The sequence below is a fragment of the Bidens hawaiensis genome, unplaced genomic scaffold (genome assembly GCF_021521415.1).
Source record: "Bidens hawaiensis isolate Kalapana, Puna unplaced genomic scaffold, B.hawaiensis_p1.1 tig00037739_1, whole genome shotgun sequence".
Taxonomy (NCBI): Eukaryota; Viridiplantae; Streptophyta; class Magnoliopsida; order Asterales; family Asteraceae; genus Bidens; species Bidens hawaiensis.
In genome coordinates, this window is record NW_027505505.1 from 1 (window position 1) to 24,895 (window position 24,895).

Below are 24,895 nucleotides of genomic sequence, written 5' to 3' on the forward strand. Positions count from 1 at the left end.
ACAAAACATGTATAAACTTGGAATCTTGCACCATAACGATATTAATTGCCATAGTTTATGTGCCAACCCACATGAAAGAAACAAGTGTGCCAACCCACATGAAGGAGTGGTGTGATGCCAGGGGTTCCGATCCTTTTGGTCCGCCCAAGCCTGGGGACCAGTCCAGCGCTGAAGGCATTTCGTCACGTAAGGCGAAATTTGACTTAGACTTGTGTAGTCCACTCAATATATGTTGGAAAATTTGTTACGTGTGCATTAGTAGGTTGTTATGACACAATAAATGCACACTAATAGACATTAATGAATGAGATATCGATGTGTGATTGTGTGTATTTGAAAGAAAATACTATAGTGGTGTATCCCACATTGGTGGGATGGAGAACTTGTGCCTTGTTTTTCCTCTATAGATAGAGAGGTAAACTAAGTTGCAACACACACCAAACCTTACACACAACACAAGCATTGTTGCAAGGTTTTTCCAACTTCTTTTTATTCTACATTTATGGTTTCTTTTATTCGAACCTTTTTCAGGTTTACGGTTAACTCTGGCAGTACTACTGCTCCGGCTGTTGTACCCTGGGAAACAACGAGTTCTCTTGGGAGACTCGAAATATTGTTTTAAGGGCCCCGTGTTCAACACGATCCTCAGCCAAACCGTTAACATTTTTTTTCGTATTGTATTTGGTTTATTTCTTTGATTCTGTATTGTATTTCAGATTCTTGTATTGTATTGTATGAGTAATAAAACTGTTTGTTAATTTTCTGTTTATTTACTCAATTAACGAATTCGGTTCTTACAATCTTAAAACAATATTTTTAAAACCATTTCGTGAAAACTTTGTTTAAATTTTCAGAAACTATTCTGTTTTGATCCAAACCAGTTTTGTTTCAAAATAGTATATGTCTTAAAAACAGTTTTTTCCTTTCTGTTTTGGTCTCAGAATTAAGAATTGGATCTTCAAAGTTGGACTTAGACAGATTCGTTCTTGGTTTAACATTCTGAAATCAGAGAAGGCTCATTTTTTGGGCTGTTTTTGGCTATCTAGCACGAGATAGCTTATCGTGAAAACTTTGTTTAAATTTTCAGAAACTATTCTGTTTTGATCCAAACCAGTTTTGTTAATAGTATATGTTTTAAAAACAGTTTTTTCCTTTCTGTTTTGGTCTCAGAATCAAGAATTGGATCTTCAAAGTTGGACTTAGACAGATTCGTTCTTGGTTTAGCATTCTGAAATCAGAAAAGGCTCCTTTTTGGGCTGTTTTTTGCTATCTCGCACGGGATAAATTTATCTCGCAAATTTCAGAATTTTCAGAATTTTTTTTTTCTAAGTTACTAACTTAGTCTGTTTTCTGTTGCAAGAATGACAAGACCAACCCCAAACACTTCTAATGCTACCCCTGCTGTCAATTTGACCCCAACCAATGTGGGAGCGACCACAATGGCTAACCATGCTGAAAAACCCGAAAAGTTCACGGGTGTCCACTTTAAGATGTGACAGCAGGAAATGTTTTTCTACTTGACAACCTTGAACTTAGCACAATTCTTGGAGAAAACAGCCCCCATACCCACTGCCCAAGATGATGCCCAAAGTGTGAGTGCTTTGGACGCTTGGAAACATTCTGAATTTCTATGTCGCAATTACGTGCTCAATGGTTTGGCGGATCCATTGTATAACGTCTATTGTGGGATAAAGACTGCCAAAGAACTATGCGAGTCTTTAGACAAGAAGTATAAAACCGAAGATGCGGGGAACAAAGAAATTTGTTGTGGCCCATTTTTTGGACTTTAAAATGGTTGACTCCAAGACTGTGATCACCCAAGTCCAAGAACTACAAGTTATACTTCATTAAATTCATGCCGAAGGTATGACACTTAGTGAAACGTTCCAAGTTGCAGCCATAATTGAAAATTTGCCTTCTAGTTGGGTTGAGTTTAAGAATTATCTTAAGCACAAACGAAAGGAGATGACTATTGATGAATTAATTGTTCGTCTTCGAATTGAGGAAGACAATAAAACGGCTCAAAAATCAGCTCGTGTGGAGCCAATGGCTAAGGCCAACATGGTTGAACTTGGACAATCTTCTAAGGGGGGACATAAGGGTAAGGGTAAAATGGATAAGGGAAAGGGAAAGGTGAACCTTGGACCGAAGAAGGAGGTTGTGAAAAAGAAACCTCAATCTTCAAACTTTCAAGGTGTTTGTTACAATTGTAAGGAGAATGGCCATCGTGCGAACCAATGCAAGAAGCCTAAGCGTGAGCGTGCGCATATGGTGGATGAAAATGGTGAACCGTTGGTGGCAATGATCACCGAGCTCTCGGCAATGATTGAAGAAATCAATCTTGTGGGGGACAAACCGCAAGGATGGTTCAATGATACGGGTGCGACCCGTCATGTGTGTGGTGACAAGACCCTCTTTAGCACCTTTAAGGAGGCTGCTAGTGATGCTAAGTTGTTTATGGGGAATCAAGCAACGGCCGACATCAAGGGTGAAGGGAATGTGTTCTTGAAGATGACTTCGGGAAAAGAGCTTACTTTGAGCTCCAAAAAAATCAAAGAAATCTGGTGACTCCAAAAAAAGGGGGAGCGACCACATCGCGACATGTAGGATTTTATTGTTTTCGTTTATATATATTATAGATAACTAATATAATATGTATATGTATATGCATACGTATATGTATATGTGTACATAGCCGGCAAATGGAGTCACGGCCTCATTTTGTTTGTCTAGTATTGTATAAAATCCGGCATTATATTAAAAGGATCGGAGATAATATAATGACAGTATAAGATGGTCACATTTGAAACTGATGTTTTTGAATTTTTAGTATGTTTTAAAATATGTAGTAATTTCATGACAGTATTATTATTGTATTAAAAAATGATGTTGTCATGTGTTCAGAAACGGACCTTTTTTCGGTAATGTTAAGCTAAAACAATAACAATACTATACAACTAGACAATTACGATATCATTTTAAGCCGAAAAAGAAACGGTAGCAGATCTAACATCCTACCTGCGGCCGAAATTCAGTGGTTGCGATCACAACATACCGGCCGCAAAGGCAGTAAATTTGCTACTGTTTAATTCGGTTGCCAACCAGTCAAAAAAGTGAGACTGAAATGTATCAATACACTCCATATATTTAAACAAAAATATTAAGTAACTGTACTAAACTTTCAATTTAATATAGAATTAAAATTTTATGTATCAGTTCAATATTTTCTAAGTTTTATCACTTATTATATTTATATTACGGTTAAAAACTTAAAATTATGGAAATTCGTATTTACACATTTCTAAACTTTTTTACACGCATATCTAATTTGTTTATTTACACACATGTGTAAACTTGTGATCAATCACAAATTTATATATAAAAATGATAAAACTATTCTCAAATAACGTTGATATAAAAATAATAAAATGGTTGGTTGTTAAGAGTCGTTAAAGTTCTTTAATGTTTTGGAGTTCTTAATTAAAAAAATGGTCGGTTGTTAATGGTTTATATTTCTTTAACATTTTTTAGGCAGTAATAAGATGCAACGTATTGATTGTTGGTGATAAGCTTACAGGTATGCATTACTACTTTGTTTTCTTATAGTAAAAATGGCAATTGTGTCGGGCTATGGTGTTTAAGTTATATCCTTTGAAATACGCAGGCAAAACAACCTTTAACGAACATATCAGTTGCGATGACAACTATGGTAAGTCGTTTTTATTTTTTTAGCAGCAGTTTGTTTACCACTTAATTGATTTAAATCATACAGTTGTAAGCGGTGGCTATACATCGGCTGTGACCCGGCTTAAAACCAGCATTGGCCAAGTTTCATTGTACACTTACGACGTAGACGTCATCCCACATGAGTTCGACATCAGATATATACCAGATAATTTCTTGTAAGTAACTTCACCTTATATATTTGAATTAAATATATTTATGTTTATTGCACCTTTTATTGTGATTATTTTCTTCCTTGATATATGTCAGTATAGTTAAATTATATATTGTAACCATCTTAGAGGATTTGGGATTTTGCTTATTTAACTCTAAAAATGTTTTTTTTTTGGTAAAAAAATGCTTAGACTTATGACTTTTCAAAAGGTTAGCTTTTGATCAGTTCATTCAATTATAAGTTTGTTTAGTGATTTTTTTTCCTTTTTTATGTATTCCAAATCTTAGGTTTAACATTATCTCAATTTATTTTTGAGCTCTAACAATGTGTCTACCATTATTGCAGTGTTGGCCTTCCAGTTGACATTGCTATCATCATGTGTGATACAACAAAGCGCTCAACTTATATAGGCATTCATTACTGGAGAAATGCCATAAAAGAAAGAAGGTTAATTAAATCCAAATTGTAAATCCAAGTATATATACATACACACACATATACAAGGGGTGAGCAGAAAACCGAAACCGATTAACCGAACCGACATATTAACCGAACCGAACCGTATTGCTTCAGGACCCACTAGAATATTTTAATTGTTTAGCCCAACTTTGTGGTCCATAATTCATTGTTTTATTTCACTAAGCGTGGCACATTTAATATAAAATATTATTTCACCTAAAAAACCGAACCGAAACCGAAAAACCGAAACCGATCGGTTTGTATATATGAAAAACCGAAATTTCGGTTTTTGGTTTCGGTTTCACCTAAAAACCGAACCGAACCGAACCGTGCTCAGCCTAACATATACACATATATTTAACTAGTTTTTATTTTTTATGTATATATATATAAATATAATTTATTATTTTTTTTTTTCATTTAGTCCGAATTGCCCAATTGTGGTTTGTGGCAATAAAGTCGATCAACCCCGATACTGTCCAGCTAGCGATATGCGTTCGATGATCTCTCCACAACCATACTTTGAAATCTCAGCAGAAGCAAACTATAATCTCCAAAAGATACTTCTCCGGTTGATCCGCATACACAGGTAAGCCTAGGGGTGTTCAAGAAATCCGAACCGAAACCGAAACCCAAATAAACCGATCCGAATTCTTATTCGGATATTCGGATTGGATCAATCCGAATATCCGAATAACTAATTCGGATATTCGGATCGGATCAATCCGAATAACGGATTCGGGTCGGATTCGGATATTGAATTTGAAAAAATTCGGACTGTTCGGATTATTCGGATATCCGTTTAATCCGAATAAAAAACATGTTTTTTGTGGTATTTTCCGGTTTGGTATATTTATTAGACTATTATTTGAAGTTTAAACTTTAAATTTGTGTTAAGAGTAATTCGTATTTTTCTGATTGTATGTTTATTGTGATTCTAAACTATTAAATGTTAGGAACAAAAAAATACGAAAATTTTTTAGGTTTATTTCGGATATTCGGATAATTTCGGATTATTTGGATATTATCCGAATCCGATCCGAAATGAATTCGGATAGATTCGGATCGAATAGGAATATTCCTAATTCGGATCGGATCGGATTTCGGATAGGGTCCAAAAATTTTCAAATCCGAATAACCCGAACCGAATAACCCGAATAATCCATTATCCGATCCGATGAACACCAAGCCTCTTTGTAAGCTTTAGTTTTGTTACTTTAAAGTTTTTTATGCTAAATCTTTTTGTAGGGGGGACAACACCATTGAGTTTGTTGAAGCCCCCAGGCTTGGTTTGCCACCTGAGCCTGGGGTTGTGGTTAACACAGAGTTACAAGCTAGGTAAGGCTCGAGGAAATAAATAAACTTCATACTATTAATGTATAATAAAATAATCTTTTAGTTTTTGCAGGCATGAGGCCGAGTATGAGGCGAGTGTGGCACGGGAGGCTGCGAGGCGACATGGTCTTTGAGATGATGAGGTAGCATACGTTAATCATATTCTGTTGGTTACTTACAAACTTGTTAAACAAGACATTTATTAGTTGGTTTATCATGTTAACAGTTAATATCAATGTTCATAAACACCCGTTTTATTTGTTTGTTTTTCCAAATTTTGGATTTTGACGTTCTCTCTCTCTCTATATATATCTATATATATATAATATATGTTAAAAGGTAGGAGATGGGGGAGTGTAGGCTCGTTAATTCTAATAGTATTTCGTATTTTATCGGTTTAGATATTTTAATTGGGCCATGTATCTACTGGTTGGGGTTTTACCTAATTCCTTGATTGGGCTTGTTGGTTGAGATTAGGCCCAACTAACATTTATTTTAGTTTGGATTAATTAATTCATTATAATAAATTTATATAAAAGACGGATAAATCCCTGATTTAACATTAAAAAACTAAAAAAGTTGGCAATTTGGACGTCATTGACAATAAATATGAAACCTTGATAGTCCAGTTGTAAAAAAGAAACCATTTAGACGAAAATCACATAAAAATCTACACCTCAGGACGATTTTGCTTTACTTGAAGTTAAATTTAAACTTTTGATCATATTCACAAGGAAGAAAATGTTATATTTTGTGTAACCTATTGTTTGAACAATATTTCTAAATGATTAGTTAAACTTTAATAATAGTTGATATATTAGAGATTATTCTAAACTTTATTGTTTATTGATTTGTGATAATTAAATTGACTACAAATAAAAACTATTTATAATTCAACCAATTCACTAAACTAAAAGATCACTAACTCAAACTCCAAGGTTTTGTATATACGAGGTGTACTTATGCAAGATTAGTCTAGCAGAATTCTACTCGGGAAAGAATCTATATGCATTATTTAACTAGTTTTATTTTTATCTATAAACGTGTTAGCTAATTTTCTGCTTCTGGTTGTTTATTTAAAGGGGTCAAAAGGTTGGTTTCATCTTGAAAATTTCTCTTAATTAAGCGTACACAATTATTGTCTTGAAGATTATAAGGAATTGAACCTTTTAGTTTGAATTCACAGTTATAGGTCTCTTTATATTGTAATGTTAACCTATTATCCCAATCAATGCTTATAAGTTTAGTACAAATTAAACATTTAACACGCTTAATGGCGTGACCGGGTTTTTTTTTTGTTAAAAAGGGTAGTCTGATCAAACTGTCAGAATGCTATAAATTGTGTTCATCTTTGACTTTTAAAAGTCAAACCATCAAAGTGCCATAAAATGCATTCATCTTTGACTTTAATGTTTGACTTTTAAAAGTCAAACTGTCAAAATGCTATAAGATGTAGGGGTGTGCATAAAACCAAGAAAAAAAACTGAAAAAACCAATCTAAAACTGAAATAACTAGTTTGGTTTATCATTTTTTACAAAACCTACTGTTTCGGTTTTGTATATTACGAAAACCGAACCGAACTATATGAAAGGATTAGAACCGATTTGACTGCTTGTCATCAATTTTATGGGGTTTAACTTTAACTTTGAATGCTAATTATTATTGAGCTCGCTCCAGTTCCCTTAGATCACTTTATGTGCGTCGCCATAACACGTCTGTGGACTCTGCAAGAAAAAAAGAAAAACATCACACACGCATGTGACTAACAACAAACAAAGAATATATCTAGGGGTGCAAACGAGCTAAGCTGCTCACGAATTACTCGAGCTCAGATTGGTAAAAAGCTCAAATCGAGCCAAGCCTGAATCTTGTATGGAAAGCTCTTATAGGCTCGTTGAACCGTAACGAAGCTTGTGTATTTTTATGCTTTACCTATTTTAGACTTTAATGTATTAATTTCACACTACACAGCCGAGCCAGGGCTCGTTTAAATTCTTTCTCATTAATACAAAATTAAGTAATAACGTATATAAATAGATTAATAAATAAGACCATGTGTAGTGGATAGAGCCCATTTGTGGGCGTTGTACGACATGTGGCGCCACTTTAGCATCGGGGCTTTTTGGCTAAAATGGGTGTAGTGGATGGAGCCCAACAATGATTAACTTATTATTACTTATAAAAAAAATAACATGTAAAAAACCCACCAATCAAAACCAACTACGGAGGGTCTAATAAATGAGCGGAGCTCGAGCTCTCATGTTTCAAAACCTTATTTTCGACAATATAAATCAAACCTTTTGGCCAGAGAGATTTGGGATATCGAGTGTGGCAACCGGATAAAATTTATAAATTCTCATCTTGTCAAATGGAGCAGCATCTTCCTCTTTAGTCCTCCTCAGTTCTTCCACATCTTGAGTATATTTTTGCATCGCATACAATACAAAATCTTCGGGTTAAGCGAATTGGGTAACGTGTTTGATCCAAAATAACAAAATCTTATGTATTAAAATAAACTTGGATTAGTAAATGCCACAAGACTACCTCATGATGGGCTCTCATTCCTTCTTCAATTTTTTCTGTAACAAACTCCTACATATTATTAAGTAAAAATAAAAAAAACCATTGAACATAGATAGATGATTGTATAAAAGATTATTAAATGGTAGATCAGTCTAATAATATACCTAACTGGAAAATACCACTAAAAACATGTTATGTATTCGGATAAAACAAATATGTGAATAATCCGAACAATATGAATTTTTCAATTGAGTAAACTGCGGTTTTAGTCCAATAGATTCAAATTTGCTATTTTTGTCCCTGTGATTTCATTACACTTGCAATTAAACTCGAATTCACTAATCCCGTTAAGTCTGGTCGTTAAACCTATCAGCGTGCCATTCACATGAGAGGTAGTTTTGTCCTTTTTCCCCTTTTTTCCCAAATACACCCCAGCCTCTCACGTGAGGGCGTGAGAGGCTTGGGAATAAAGACTATGGTTTATTTGAGGAGAAAAAGAACAAAACTGTCTCTCACATGAGGGCCACGTAGATGGGTTTGACAACCAGACTTAATGGGATTAATGAATTCGGGTTTAATTGTAAGTGAAATGAAACCACAGGGACGAAAATCAGAAATTTGAAACTATTTGACAAAAACTGCAGATTTGGACAAATCACAGGGACGAAAACTGCGGTTTACTGTTTTTAACTTCATATCCGAATCCGATTCGGTCTGGTAACTCGGTGATCTTATTTGGATCAGTTTATTTCGGTTTTTTTCGGATTTCAGATTTCTTGAACACCCCTAGTCAAAATGCAAGTCTACCTTGAAGGCATCTCGGTGATCGCTAGGCAATTGCCCATCATCAATGAGTAGATTAGTGTATTCCTACAAGATATTTCATAGTGTGTGTTGATGGTTGTAATAAAGAACTATTAATCAAATATGGAATACCAATGAGATAGAAATTAAGGCTCACATCGAGAATATTAAGGATGTGCCCATCAAATCTCTCGGAAATCTATGGATAGATATTCAAGCAAAGTAAATACAAGAGTGCTAATACAAGAGCCAAGTTAACGGTAACTTACAGTCCCTGCTTCAGTTGAATACACAATGTCAACATTAACACGATGTTTTCTCTCGTCGACCTTATAAGGATTAACAAAGTCTGCAAAAACAGAAACAATATTGTTTATGACCTATTCAAGGAAATTTAATGTTGATCATGTTAATTCAAATGCTAATACATATCTATATCTATATCTATACTATATATAATATGAAGACAATAAGATTTAAGTCTAAACCTTTATTGTATTGATTAATAAGTTGTTGTTACTTGATTACAAATAACCCCTATTTATAACCATACAATTACTTGTTAGACAAGAATAAGAGGAAAACTAACTCAATAACCCCTAGGTTTGTAAGTATGACAACTAGGTCTCCGCACTTACGCAAGATTACACTAACAATCACCCCCCTAATCTTGTGACACCGATGAAGCTTCGCATCTCGTTAAACTTCAACCGTGGCAACGCTTTTGTAAGGATGTCTGCTCTTTGTAAATCTCCACTGACATGCTCCACCTTGATTTGTTCTCTCTCAATGCACTCCTGAATGAAATGGTATCGTGTGTTGATGTGCTTGCTTCTCCCATGAAAAACAGGGTTTTTCATCAAGGCAATAGCCGATGAATTATCCACCTTCAACGTCACGATTTCCTCCTTTTCTCCGGTCATCTCTGACAACAAACCCCGAAGCCATAAGGCTTGACATGCAGCCGATGTAGCTGCCATAAATTTAGCCTCACATGATGATAATGCCACCGTTCCTTGTATCTAAGAAACCCATGATATCGGTGATGTACCATAGTAGAAAATCAAACCTGAGGTGCTCCGACCATCATCCATATCCACCGCATGACTACTATCACTATACCCGTGCATCATACTGTTTCCGCCTCTTGAGTAAGTAATACCAAAGTCTAGGGAACCTCTTAGATATCGGAGAATATATTTAACCGCTTGAGCATGAGCTTGAGTTTGGTGATTGCATGAACCGACTTGCATAACCAACCGAGTAGCTCAAATCGGGTCTCGTATGAGTTAAATACCGCAAGCTTCCGATTATCTTTCTATAACTGGTCGGATCTACCTTCGGATTCTCATCTTCTTTAGACAACTTTAAGCCCGGTTCCATAGGAAATTGAGTCGAGTTGCACTCCCAAAAACTTGCTTCTTTTAGGATCTTCGTTGCATAACCGCTTTGCTTTAACGTTATCCCATGATCACTTTGCTTGACTTCGATCCCGAGATAGTAATGCAACAACCCGAGGTCACTCATCTCGAACCTTGACTCCATTTGTCTTTTGAAGTTTGAAATTTCTTGCACACTTGTACCCGTGACTATCAAATCATCAATGTAAACTCCAACGAGTAGTAGCCTTTGACCGGAACACCGTTTGTAAACCGTTTGTTCTTGTTTACATCGAGTGAAACCGAGTTCTTTTAACGACCCGTCTAGTTTAGTATTCCATGCCCTTGGAGCTTGGCGTAGACCGTATAACGCTTTAGCCAACTTGTACACTTTTCTTTCTTCACCTTTCTTAACAAACCCATCCGGTTGAAATATGTACACCTCTTCTTTCAAATCACCATGAAGAAACGCGGATTTTACATCCAAGTGATGCACTTCCCAACCTTGGTTTGCTGCTAACGCGAGTAAAAGTCGAACGGTTTCGATTCTCGCCACTGGCGCGAACACCTCTTCGAAATCGATCCCATATTTATGAACATACCCCTTAGCTACGAGTCGGGCCTTGTACTTGGTTATTTTCCCGGTTCATCTCTTTTGATTTTATAGACCCACTTTAAACCTATCGCTTTTACTTTGGATGGTGCTTCGACTAACCGCCATGTCTTGTTTCTTTCAATCGACTCGGTCTCCGCTTCCATTGCTTTTCTCCAATGTTATTCATTATTCGCTTCTCGAAAATTTACCGGTTCATCATCGAATAATAATAGGACATTTACCTCGTCGGTTGTCGGGTCTTGCTCGGCGGGTGTCGGTATACCTTCAACCAGAAAGTCGCTAAATTTCTTGGGTAAAACCGTCTTTCGAGTAGTTCGAGGCGGCAGAATAACTTGTAACGGTTCTTCGTTTAGGCCAGTGTTGGGCCTAACCGGGCTTACGGTGGGCTGCCACCTTCTGAACTTATTGAATCACTTTCGTTTCTAAGACGAACCAACTCACCGGTATCATGTCGGTCTACGGACCCGGATATCACTTGCTCCGGTTCGGGTTCAATGTCGCACCTGACAATAAACTCGGTCCGTTCCGGACCCTTTTCGCCCTCTTGTTTTTCAAGATCAACCCACGCGTACCTTTTACACTCGTCAAACTTGACATCCCGCGTAACGTGTACTCGCCTTTTGATCGGATCAAACATACGGTAGGCTTTTGTTCCAGGTTGAGTACCTAAGTGAATCATCACAATGCTTCGGTCGTCCAATTTCTTTTGACCAGTACCAAGGACTTTTACATACCCCGTGTATCTGAACACTTTAACGTGTGAAAGGTTCGGTTTTCTTCCTTTAAAATGCTCGTATGGAGTCGAATCCTCCAACGATTTTGTTGGTGACCGGTTTAGTAAATAAACCGAGTGATGAACCGCTTCTCCCCATAGGTCTTGTGGTAGTGACATCGCCTTTAACAAACTTCGAGTCGTACCAAGTATGGTTCGGTTTCTTCTTTCAACCACTCCGTTTTGATGTGGGGTGTACGGGGCCGTAAACTGATGTGCCGCACCTAAACTTGACAAGTAATCTTCCAACACGTGGAATGTAAACTCACCCCCGTTGTCGGTTCGTATGGTTTTAAGTTTCTTGCCCGTTTCATTTTCCACCCTTTTCACGAAATCAATGAGTAAACCCGCAACTTGGTCTTTCGTCTTTATCGTGAAAACCCACATATAGCGGGTGTAGTCGTCAACAACAAGTAAAAAGTATCGGTTGCCACCATGTGACTCGGGAGTAATCGCGCCACAAACACCGGCATAAACGAGCTCGAGCGGTACCTTTGCACGATAATTAGATTCTTTCGGGATATCCGACCTTGTTTGTTTGCCTAGCATACATGCATCACAAATTTGCATCGGGTGTTCGATTCTTGGCACTCCATTCACGAGTTTCGTGAGACCCCGAAGGGCATCGAAATTCGAATGCCCCAATCGAGCATGCCATATCAATGCATCATTATGCAAATTGACTTGTAAGCAAACCAGAGAAACAACCTTTAAATTGATTTTATAAACCCGGTTAAAGGGACGCGGTACCTTGTGTGACATTCGTCAATATCGGGTCTCGTTTGTATTAGTTTTTGTATTCGTTTATCATGTAAACCGACCCATTTTGTAAACCAAAGCTTATGATATAATCAAAATGATGGATTTTATGTTACAATATTGTTTTACACTTGTTGGGTCTTGAAAACATTCTTTTTGGTCCTTAAAACTCCTTAAAATGACTTAAACCAAACTTTGGGGACTATTATTGCCATTTACCAAAACTTTACCCTATTTGTATGAACCATACTTTTACCATTATAAAAGCAAGGCTCCATACACCATTTTGGTTGCTCATCTTCTCCAAAATCTCTCTCAAATCCAAGTATTCATCTTCAACATTTTGTTATTTTGATTTCTTAAGGTCAACTAACTATAGTCTTTCATTTTAACTTGTTCATCTAATATTACAAACACTTGAATATGGTGGTACAACATATATATAATACACACCCCTTGTTTCCTTTATTTGTTACTTCACCGACTCCGGTTGGTTAAGTTTCGAATGTCATAAGGCAAGGCTTCATGGAGGACTTCGTGTTCTTGATATATATATACACACACATAACTTATTATACATATCAATTATGACTAACTTCTAACCCTTTTAGTTTGTTCATCTTATTTACAAGTTCCATGGTGTGGGTTTGTATAAGACTAACCTCGGTTTAACCGAAACTAGTCCAAACCGGAAACCGAACTTTTGTTTACTAGTTTTGTTAAAATAGTTGTTTAAACATGTTTATTGCTAGATTTGAGTTTCAAAAATCATTTTTACAAGTTCTTTGATATTAAGCATATGGAATCCATCTATGAACTCGTTGGGAGATGGAAACCGAACTAAACTGAAACTTTTGCTTAAAAGACTTGTAGTTAACTTTTTAGTTGTAAAATTTAAGTTTTCTTCATTTATAAACCAATATACAAGTTCTATGATATTTGGGCATGTAGAAACCATCTATGAACTATTTGTGAGATGGAGACCGAACTATACCGACTTTTACTCGCTTAAGACACACAAGTGTGTTTTTAGCTATTAAGACTTGTATATTTCTTTAAAAATAGTTTACAAACTGATTTTAATTATTTTCTTAAGTACCTGGAATTGTTGGATCCAACTTAATCTCATCACATAGTTTGGACCGACAAAACCGAACACTCGCTTAACGTGCGTTGTTAGTTCTAAGCAATAGATCTACATACTTGGTTAAGTGTTAGTATATTTTAATGAGTTATCTCATAACAATTAATATGTTGGAAAGTTGACTTTGGGTTTGACCATTTGTCAAGACCCGAATCGACAACCCGAACACTCGTTAAAAACCCGTTTTAGTATCTTTGTCCCAAAGGAACTTGCATTTTAGCATTTTTCCCACCTTATTACTTAACATTGGTTAAGTAAATATTAAGGTTAGATACTTTAACCCGGTTTCGAGCAAACTTACATTTTTAAAGGATTGTTATTATAAATTCTTAAATAGTTACATTTTAAACCTTGAACTTTAATTGTTTACTTTTTGCAACAATTATTTTATTTAAAGATCTTCAAGACAACCATTCTAAATCCAAGATTTTATTGTCATTTAGGCCTTGCTCGTTAAACTTCATCCATCCGGTTATTCATCTTTTACCGATCAAGTTTTATACTTGAACGTGAGTAACTTCATACCCCGTTTTCTATCTTTTGTTTTGGGGTGACATTTCATACTTATTCAAATAAAATGCTTTATACTTGAGTCTTAAACCACAAACGTTGTTGTATACTTTACTTGAATAATTGCTCGATTTGGTGTTCTATGCTTATATGCCTATGTGTTTATCGCTTTCGGTTGGTGGAATCTATAAATCCTAGACTACTTGGCATCCCCTTGTAGCAAGGTGTCATTAACGTAATGCAATTAACGATATTCTATTAAATCCTAGACTACTTGGCAATCCCTTGTAGCTAGGTGGCGCTAACGTAATTCTATTAGCGACTGTCAATTTATCCAAGTTTATAGCTATTATATATGGTTTTGTATACTAGTTTTGTGGCTTTTCATACTATATATCTATTGTTCAAACTTATGAATTGCTCACCAACCTTTGTGTTGACAACTTTATTTTATGAAATGTTACAGGTTTGCATCTAGGTTGATTATGGAGTTCGGTGAAGAAAATGACACAAATACCGTTAGGATATTAGCACAATGAACAATATTTGATTTGCTATATTTTGCTATATTTTGTTGTATTTGACTTATGAATATTTGGTTATGTGACATTTTCGATGTTGTGAAATGAAATGAGTTTGTTAAATATTGTCGCTTTAAATAGTGGCATGCGCTTATGGCAATCGTTAAACCTCGGCATGTTCCGCCGCCTTTGGTCGGGGTGTGACACCTTGATTAGAAGTCTTCCATCTTGTTCGAATATCCATAAGATACCGTCTTGGATCCCGATCTTGCATCCTCCCTCGTCTAATTGCCCGAGACTTATAATATTATTTTTGAGAGATGGAATAAAATAAACGTCACTCAAGGCTCGTTGTTCTCCCCTTTGACCTTCTACTATTATCGTGCGCCGACCTTCGATTTCAACACACGAACCATCACCGAAACTTACTTTACCGGTCCTGTTACGATCGATGTTGGAAAACCATTCCGGATTTCCCGCCATGTGGTTACTCGTCCCGTTATCAAGAATCCACGTGTTTTATCATATGGGGTTGAAGCATATTGCTTCGGATCAACCCGGTCTTCTTTTAGAAAAACGACGTCTTCCTTACTCCGAGCTACCGTCATCATGTTTAGAACTGGTCCGCCATCTTGAGCGAGGTTACTTTGATCGTTCGTCTCCTTTTTTCGGTTAGGACATGACGTGGCAAAGTGTCCTAGTTCATCACACCGATAACATTTAATCTTTGACTGATCCTTCTTCACTCGAGGTTCTTTCTTTTCCCGATTCACAACCTTACCCTTTTCCTTACTCTTTTGACTTGATTCAGTTCCTATCTTGCCTTTCCCATGACGCCTCTCTTTGTTGCTTTTAGCTTTCCTTTCTTCATATGTATATAGGAGTTGTTCTTGCTTACCGGACACAGGTTTGTCTTCATCTCCAGATCGTTCCTCAAACGCTTTTAGGTGTACAACGGATTCATGGAACGTCATGGTCTTTATATCAGCAACTGTTCAGTAGTAGCAACAATCGCTATATACCTCTTTCTCGGAACGGACTTCAAAAGCTTTCTCACAAGGGTCTTCTCTTCAAACGGTTCTCCAAGGTTGCTTGCTTTGGAAGCTATTTGGCTTATCTTGGTCGAGAAGTCATCAATCGTGTCCGTTTCTTTCATCTTGAGTACACCGAACTCATGTTGAAGAGACTCAATACGTGCTTCTCGAACCCTATCAACCCCAACGAAACGAGTCTTAAGTGCATCCCATATCTCTTTAGCGGTGGAAAGGTGTACCACTTGCATCACCAAAGCCTCCGGCATACCTTGATAAAGATACACAATCGCCAACCCATCTATCTTCGGGTCAACCACCGTTCCCGTTCTTGGTTCGATAACCTCCAACAACCCTTGAACCTTGAAGATGGCCTTGATTTTTACCGTCCAAATCGTGTAATTAGTGGACGTAAGAATCAGAAACTGAATCAAGAGGGAACTCGGTTCTTTGGGAAAACCGACTTGATTACTTGACTCTACAACTTGATTATTTGGTTGATCACCCATCTTCTTTCTTGTGCCTTGGTACTTTAAACCAAACCTTGATTCACTTTTCTTGACCAAAATTTTATTCGGTTCAAAACCTTGTAATCTTGTTACGAAAAAAAACCCAGACAATTATTTGTAAAAGACACAAATAATAAGTTTAATTAATAAGAAAATATTCTTATTCTTATCTGCTTCTTCGTAGACCACCTTCACAAGAATCAAAATATTCTTTCAAAACTTCAAGAAACTAAAACCCTTCCTCTTATCTTCAACTTTCGTGACTTTTCACATAACCCACACAATTCAACAACTTTGAAAATTGTTATCGCCAAAGAGAAACAAACTGAATCGTAACTCTCCTTCAGATCGGATTCTGCTACTGTCGTGCGATAAGAGACTCCGAACTCGTCGTCGGATTATTGTTCTTAGCCGCCAGATATCCAACACACAAGTCACCGGAATTTGGTTCTTTGCCGCCGACTCTTGATCGCAGATGCCTATTAAAACCCGTTGCAAGAACCTGCAATATCTGAACGACTTGCCTTTCTTGCCGGACTTTCTTGATCGGTAATGCTCGCCGTCGCCGCTGGTACAGAACCCTAACCGTAGCTCTTGATACCAATTGAAGACAATAAGATTCAAGTCTAAACCTTTATTGTATTGATTTGTTACTTGATTACAAATAACCCCTATTTATAACCTTACAATTACTTGTTAGACAATAATATGAGGAAAACTAACTCAATAACCCCCTAGGTTTGTAAGTGCGACAACTAGGTCCCCGCACTTACGCAAGATTACACTAACATAATACACCAAACAAGGGTAAATTAAGACACCTTGGTTTTAAGGGAATCAAAAGTCAATTAACATATGGTACAACCTTTAATGCATCTATAATAGGGTAAACTTGTCAACAACTAAAAGAGGTTATTAAATAGTTACAACATTGAACCCTTCACTTTGCTTAACATTTGTAAATTTTAAAAATAGTTACAACTATGATCTTTGATCTTTCACTATTAAATGATTTTTATTTTCATTTTTAACTCAACCCCCCTCATTAATTTAACTATTAATAACTTTTTCATGTGTTAATATTTTTTTAAAGAAATTATACCATAAAAACGAGCATATTTTTATCTTTAATTTGAGTATTATATTGTTATAGTTTTTTCATTTAAAAAATATCATTTTACGTAGGGGCGTTTGTTGTCTGGTTCTAATGGATTTTAAATTAAACCGTGGGTCAACCGTTAGTAACCGGTTTTTGTCGTCGAAAACCGAAACGAACCGCCAAAAGTTAATGAAAAAAATCAATGGTGAAATCAAACCAATGACCGGTTTGAACGTTTTTCGGTTTCAAATCGAACAACGAACATCCATAAACTTGTTACATTATTACAAATGCATGTGTTTCCCGCTGCATCGCGCGGGCACCCGTCTAGTGTATATATATAGGGGAGGGTTATCCTAAAAATAAGTAGTTTCCTAGGAAGACTATGAATAAATCATAGCCATTGGATCATGTTAATCAATGGTTGAGATTTAAAATTACCAATAACCGACATTGTTTCCTAGAATTACTCTTTCATCATTATAACTGACATAGTTTCCTAGAATTGTTCTTTCACCATAATTTGTAATGTCAAATGTTAAAAATTTGTTGGTTCTTACCATTTTTAGGAAACTCCTTATTCTTATTTGAACCATTATATATATATATATATATATATATATATATATATATATATAACATGAGACATGGGTAAATTAAGACACCTAATTTTTAAGTAATTTACAACTTTTAAAGAATAAGGTTCACCTTCTATAGCATGTAAGATATAGACAAACTTGTCAATTAGAAAATATGCATAGAATGATAGAAATAGTTACAATGAAGATTTATCTTTACCAGGTTTGGATCAAATACAAATGAAATTATCGTGTTAAACGTGAAAGTAGAGTAATTTTATATACAAGTAGAGTATATTTACTCTACTTGTATATAAAATTACTCTACTTGATTCTCACGTTTAGCACGATAATTTCATTTGTATTTGATCCAAACCCGGTAAAGATAAATCTTCATTTATCACGATAATTTCATTTGTACGTTAATCTTCCCCTATCTTTACCATGTATTCTTTTAATTTTAATTGTAAACCAACTTCCCACCAACAATTTTTCAATGCCCGCAACTTTTTCATACGATAATATATATATTTTTAAAATTGGACCATAAAAATGAGCATTTTATTATCTTTAATTTGGATATGGTATTGCTATAGTCTTTTTTTTCAAAATTTTAAATTATCATGTTACATTGTTACGTATGGGTGTTCTCACCTTGGTTTTAACGGTTTATAAGTTAAACCGTGAGCCAAACCGTTGGTTCGATTTTTTGTCATTGAAAACCGAAACTGAACCTTTGAAAATTTAAACTGAATCGTTACTAAGGGTTTGGTTTCACGCACTGAGCTTCAATAATAAGTTTACCGTCCGGTAGGGTTTTATATGGTTAATTTTCAGTATAAACCGTTAATCAAACCGTTTGCTATGGTTTGAACATTCAGAAACCAACTGACCAAAAGTGGTGATTGGTTTAAACGTATTCAAGGTTTTTAACAAACCTTGAACATCCATAATTGTTCCACGATTACTAGAATTTTTGTTTCCCGCCGCCTCACGCAGGCACCTGTCTAGTCATGCAAAAACTTAACTAAAATAGACAATATCAGGGTAGTAGCAGATGCCAAACTTGTAAAACGTGTTGATAAGCTATATGTACAACATCTAGTATACAAAATCCTACAATGCGTGCGCTTCGAGAACTTATCTCCAGCGCCTTGTAACCTTCTGTCTTTTAATATACGTTTATAAATTCAAATAGTCAAATAACATAACGAACATATTGTTTATAGCATGCTTATAGAGATGACTTTTAACAGATGTTATGAATTTATTCATTTGTCTAAAAATGGTTTTAGGATAGTCTTTTGTAAACTCATGTGTTTAGTCCTGACTTTTCGAATATAATAATATTTTAATCAAGACTTCTGCTTTACAACCTTAAACTCTGATAATGACATTTTACAGAAAGATTTTATATTTTGAGAGTTGCAAATGGTATGAACATTTTGAGAGAAAGAATAAATTAAGATTAGTAAAAACACATACATGGTAAGCAAAACATAGAAGGGCTTAACTGATATAAATTTCCTGAAGTAGCCCTGTGTCAAAGTCAAAGTGAAAGTCAAACAGTCAAACAACAATAGCTACCAATTTACTGTAAGAAAATATTCAAGCAAGTATGCATACTCTCTTTCGACATAACCTATTATCGAAATTTCAGGTAGACGTAATTCATCGGAAGAACCACCCCTATAATATTGAGACTCTTATCAATGAAACAATCGCTATTCGTAAAAAAAATGTAAATCGTCACCTTTCTCCGGGTAGAACACAAGGAACCCAGGCCATGTTCGCTTTCTCCATGTCAATAACTTCTACTAAGACTATTTCACAAACTCGAACTTTATCAGAAGGTAAAACTGAAGATACAATCTGCCCGGCCAGTAGTACAAAAAAACATAGGTTAATTATGAGCAATCGCAATTAGAAAGGGGTAGCAGCGTAACTTGTTGCCTGTTTGCCTTCTGTTTCGATGTAATCATTATTTTTCAGTTTTATATCTAGAAAATTACTTATTTAAAAAAATTTGCTTTAACAATAATTCATTGTTTGATATATAATTGATTAGTTTAATATAGAGGTGGCAAATGGGTTGGGTTGGGTCAAAATGGGTCATGGGTCGGAACGGGTTAGGGTTGAAACGGGTTAGGGTCGAAACGGGTTAGGGTCAAAACGGGTCACTTAAAAAAAGGGTTCTTTTGGTTCGGGTCGGAACGGGTTAGGGTCAACAGGTTCGGGTTATAACGGGTCAAGGTTAGAACGGGTCAAAACGGGTTTGGGTCAAAACTCGTTTAAGCGATTTTTCAGTTCGTTTCAGCGCGTAACAGCTCGTTTAAGCGATTTTTCAGTTCGTTTCAGCACATAACAGCTCGCTTAAGCGATTTTTTAGTTCGTTTCAGCACGTAACAGCTCGTTTAAGCGATTTTTCAGTTCGTTTCAGCGTGTAAGAGCTCGTTTAAGTGATTTTTCAGTTCGTTTCAGCACGTAACAGCTCGTTTAAGCGATTTTTCAGTTCGTTTCAGCGCGTAACAGCTCGTTTAAGCGATTTTTCAGTTCGTTTCAGCGCGTAACAGCTCGTTTAAGCGATTTTTCAGTTCGTTTCATCGCGTAACAGCTCGTTTAAGCGATTTTAAAGTTCGTTTCAGCGGGTAACAGCTCGTTTAAGCGATTTTAAAGTTCGTTTCAGCGGGTAACAGCTCGTTTAAGCGATTTTTCAGTTCGTTTCATCGCGTCACAGCTCGTTTAAGCGATTTTTCAGTTCTTTTCAGCGCTTAACAGCTCGTTTAAGCGATTTTTCAGTTTGTTTCATCGCTTAACAGCTCGTTTAAGCGATTTTTCAGTTCGTTTCAGCGCGTAACAGCTTGTTTTAGCGATTTTTTAGTTCGTTTCAGCGCGTAACAGCTCGTTTAAGCGATTTTTCAGTTCGTTTCAGAGCGTAACAGCTCGTTTAAGTGATTTTTCAGTTCTTTTCAGCGCGTAACAGCTCGTTTAAGCGATTTTTCAGTTCGTTTCAGCGCATGCGATTTTTCAGTTCGTTTTAGCACGTAACAGCTCGTTTAAGCGATTTTTCAGTTCGTTTCAGCACGTAACAGCTTGTTTAAGCGATTTAGCGATTTTTCAGTTCATTTCAGCACGTAACAGCTCGTTTAAGCGATTTTTCAGTTCGTTTTAGCATCAAATAGCTCGTTTAAGCGATTTTTCAGTTCGTTTTAGCATCAAATAGCTCGTTTAAGCGATTTTTCAGGTCGTTTCAGCACTTAACAGCTTGCTTTAGCGATTTTTCAGTTCCTTTCATCACATAACAGCTTGTTTCAGCATGTTTTTGTTTCGTTGTTGTCGATATTTCAGTTTCGGTTAATTTGTCGATTTTTTTTTGAACGAGGACAACGGACGAAACGTTTTAGTTTTTTTACATTTTTTGTTTTTGTTTTATTTTTTGAGTTATGATTTTTTTATTAATTTTTTTGAATATTTTTTGATGATTTCTATTAAGATCAAAATCCCTCAAAAAAAATTCAAAAAAAACAAATAAAAAATCATAACTTAAAATATAAACAAATAACGAAAAAAGTAAAAAAACCAAAATATTTTCACCGTTAACCTCGTTCATCAAAAAAAAAAAAAAAAACCCGACAAATTAACCGAAACCGAAATGTCGACGAAAACGAATCAAAAACCTTAATCGACCCGTCTAGTGCGAAAACTCGAAAGAAACCGAAACCCAACCCGTCCAGTGCTAAAACTCGTGTCGGCACGAAAGCTGATCCGAGCCGAAACCTAAACCGATATCGTTCCAATCTAAAACCCATTTCAACCCAAACATGTCACTTTTCCTTAATACACTAACCCACATCGACCCATGTAGTTAAATTTGTCAACCCATTTTGACCCAAAAATAAGAATGTGGAATTTCAAGTGACCCATTTTGACCCATTTAATTAAAACCTATGACCCAATTCAACCCATTTGAATTTTAAAACAACCCAAATTGACCCATTTGGAATGGTTTGGGTCAAGGTTGCCACCCCTAGTTTAATATGACTATTAATATGATTAACTAAACAGTTAAGGTCATGTATGTAAATTGAAACGGATTAGATTAATCCCTTCTTACCACAACAACGACAGGTACGAATGACGTTATCGATTGACCAACAACATCAGAACCGTTATCTATTGCTGCAACAACAGTTAAAAGCCACAACAGTCGTCTTTTAGCTAGCTAAACTTAACTTATTATGTTTGAATTCGTTCATTACTTACCTTCCGCTGAACAGTACAGAAAGACTTTCTCCGCCCCATGTAACACCCCATTAGTTTTAAATGCATCCTGATTAATTAACAAGAACTTAATTATTGCATAGAAATAAGAAACCAAATATAACAATAGCTAGCTTACTTGTTTTGATATCAAATGAGGCTTGGTCCACTGTCATGAAATGGCAGACATAATAATAATAATAATAATAATAATAATAATAATAATAATAATAAAAATAAATAATAATAATAATAATATTATTATTATTATTATAATATTGATCACATACATCTAGCCCAAAAGGAAATACTGGAACCTGATTCCGTAAGTTGTCCTATTACAAAAACCAACCTTTTACATATAAAACAATTATGAAAGAAACCTAATAAATAATAATAACTAGATCTATATTGATTTGAGGAATACAATAGGGATGTTATATACAAACACATAGATAGAATTCTGGACATATATGACTCGTCAGCCCCATACAATATTATATTACCAATTGAATCTCAATTTTAGACGTTGAAATATTCAATCGTTTCCTCTCACGCTCTTCTTCTTCAGATGTCTTAGGAGCTTTCCTCTTTTGCTCCTCCGACATTTAATCTTTCCTTTTCAGACGTTGTATTCGAAAAATATTCGAGAAAAATGGCAACAAATAAAAGAAACATATGCCAAACAAAAGGAGTGTGTTGTGACCATTCATTCACATTACAATACTTTTGAAAATTTCTAACCATCAAATAAAAGGAGTATGATCATTCATTGGTCAAGCAACTTAGATGCGGTTGGGGATGTCATGACAAAGTTCGTGATTCAAGAAAGTTTGTTCGACCATTTCAGCAACCTTTGTTGGTAATTTTAGTGTTGTCAACATGATATTGGTGTTACTGGATTAACTTGACGACCTAATACATATTATTATTTATTAACGAGGCAAGAGATGCGGGAGTGCAAATTCGATTAATTCTAATAGTATTTTATCGGTTTAGATATTTTAATTGGGCCACTATCTTTAACTAAAAAAGTATAATTAGAGATCAACTTTAGTGTAATTGTCAAGACCACTCCAACGTTGACTGTTTTTATTTGTATCATTTATCTTCGCATCTTGACTTTGGCTTGCGTTTTCAATACTTTCCGTTTATTCAAATAGCCTACATCTGTATTCGAACTCCTTTTTAAATAAGATTGAATTGAAACAACATCTTTAAAGATAGTTTGTTTGCTCCATCCTTGCATGAAAGAGATTAGATTTTTCTTTTAAGAAACTATGTATACAAGAAAAGGTAAACTATTGTTTTGTCCTCAACTTTAACTTTTTAGTTTGGCCTCAACTTTAACTTTTTATTTAGTTCACAATATTATCCCCTACTCATTTTACAAGTAAATTAGTTTAATTAATAATCTAATATGTTTCAAGATGAAAGCTGCTTTCTATTCATCAGCTGAGGGTGTGTGCTAGAGGTTGTGCAAGAGAACCGGTTAACCGAACCGATCCAAAAATCGAATCGAAACTGAACTGGTTTAAAACCGATTATGTAAAAACCGGTTTGGAACCGATCGAAACCGTATGTTCGGAACGAGTTTGTAATTTTCTCCACCGAAACCGGCAAAAAACCAGTTAAAACCCGAATCGAAACCGATCATAACTTGTTCAAAAAACCGGTTTCAACTCAAAGTGAAATCGATAATAAACGGGTTTTGACTTTTGATGACCAGACCGAACCATTTCACCAAATCGGTTTTGAGTTTTACACTGGTTTATGCACCTTTAGAAGCTTCTTTACCGCCGGCCTCCTCCATTTTTTTTCTCTCCAGCTTTGTTCCAAATTTTTTTTTATGTAGAGTAATTTACCCGTCTTCACATTTTGATTCCAACACCCTTCGTTTATGACAATTTTATGCGTATTTTCGTCCTGCCCTACCCTCTGGCGTTTTCATCCAAGTTTAACACTGGGCCCATGGCCCCGTTCCCCCTCTTCCCGTTAGCGTGACAGCGCCATGGCCCCCACTAACAACCAATTAATCACTTTTTTTTTTCAAATTTAGTTAACTCACAATGTGTTTGTTAAAAGGTGGACTAGTTAAAACGCACTATCTACATGATAATGACCTGGCGTTGATATAACGTTTTAACTTTAGTTAAACCACAACACACAACCATACACTATACGATATAAATAGTTAGAAATTTAACACGTGTCCGGACTCTGGATGCTTCATTTTAGTACTTTGATGAATATTTAATGATGCATATGTTTCAGTACACTTTTAAGTGTAAAAAATTACGTATCATAGGGTATGTTTGGCAAGGACCTTTTAGAAACTTTTAAGAGCTTCAAGCTTTAAACTTTTAAGAAAAAACTCATATTTAATAAAAAGCTTTGTTTGGTTGGAGTAGCTTCAAGCTTTTAGATTGGTAAAAAAAGCTCCATATTTGAACGCTACAAGCTTTTACATTTGAATTTACAAGTTTGACCCTTGAACTTATATCAACTTTTGTTAATTTATATAATAGTTACACATTCAACCCTTATTCAAAACTAACTACCCCATGACTTTTTTAGGTGCCATAACTTTTTCACACGTTAATAATTTTTTAAACAAATTACATCATAAAAACGAGCATTTTATTCTCTTTAATTTGAGTATGATATTGTTATATTTCTTTAACTTTTAAAAAATTA

The 24,895-nt window shown here is 35.5% G+C and overlaps 1 protein-coding gene and 1 long non-coding RNA gene across 2 annotated transcripts; one reads left to right on the forward strand and one right to left on the reverse strand.

Annotated features, from left to right (window-relative positions):
* Window positions 1–1,965: 1,965 nt before the first annotated feature.
* On the forward strand, window positions 1,966–5,850 carry LOC143613604 (GTP-binding nuclear protein Ran1B-like). The gene is made up of 8 exons (XM_077087269.1): window positions 1,966–2,394; window positions 3,532–3,577; window positions 3,665–3,709; window positions 3,773–3,902; window positions 4,244–4,345; window positions 4,782–4,946; window positions 5,606–5,695; window positions 5,766–5,850. The coding sequence occupies exons 1-8, from the start codon at window positions 1,966–1,968 to the stop codon at window positions 5,824–5,826; spliced, it is 1,068 nt and encodes a 355-aa protein (XP_076943384.1). The 3' UTR covers window positions 5,827–5,850.
* Window positions 5,851–9,295: 3,445 nt separating this feature from the next.
* LOC143613600 (uncharacterized) lies at window positions 9,296–19,629 on the reverse strand. Its single transcript, XR_013150146.1, has 3 exons — window positions 19,565–19,629; window positions 19,424–19,476; window positions 9,296–9,369 (listed from the first exon to the last, which is right to left on the reverse strand). It is a non-coding gene; the product is annotated as an uncharacterized LOC143613600 (long non-coding RNA).
* Between the last annotated feature and the right edge of the window lie 5,266 nt (window positions 19,630–24,895).

Coding starts and splice junctions, on each gene's coding strand:
- LOC143613604 (XM_077087269.1), top strand. CDS start 1,966: ATGACTATTGATGAATTAATTGTTCGTCTTCGAATTGAGGAAGACAAT. Junction 3,578..3,664: donor TGTTGGTGATAAGCTTACAG/GTATGCATTACT, acceptor TGAAATACGCAG/GCAAAACAACCTTTAACGAA. Junction 4,346..4,781: donor AATGCCATAAAAGAAAGAAG/GTTAATTAAATC, acceptor TTTTTCATTTAG/TCCGAATTGCCCAATTGTGG.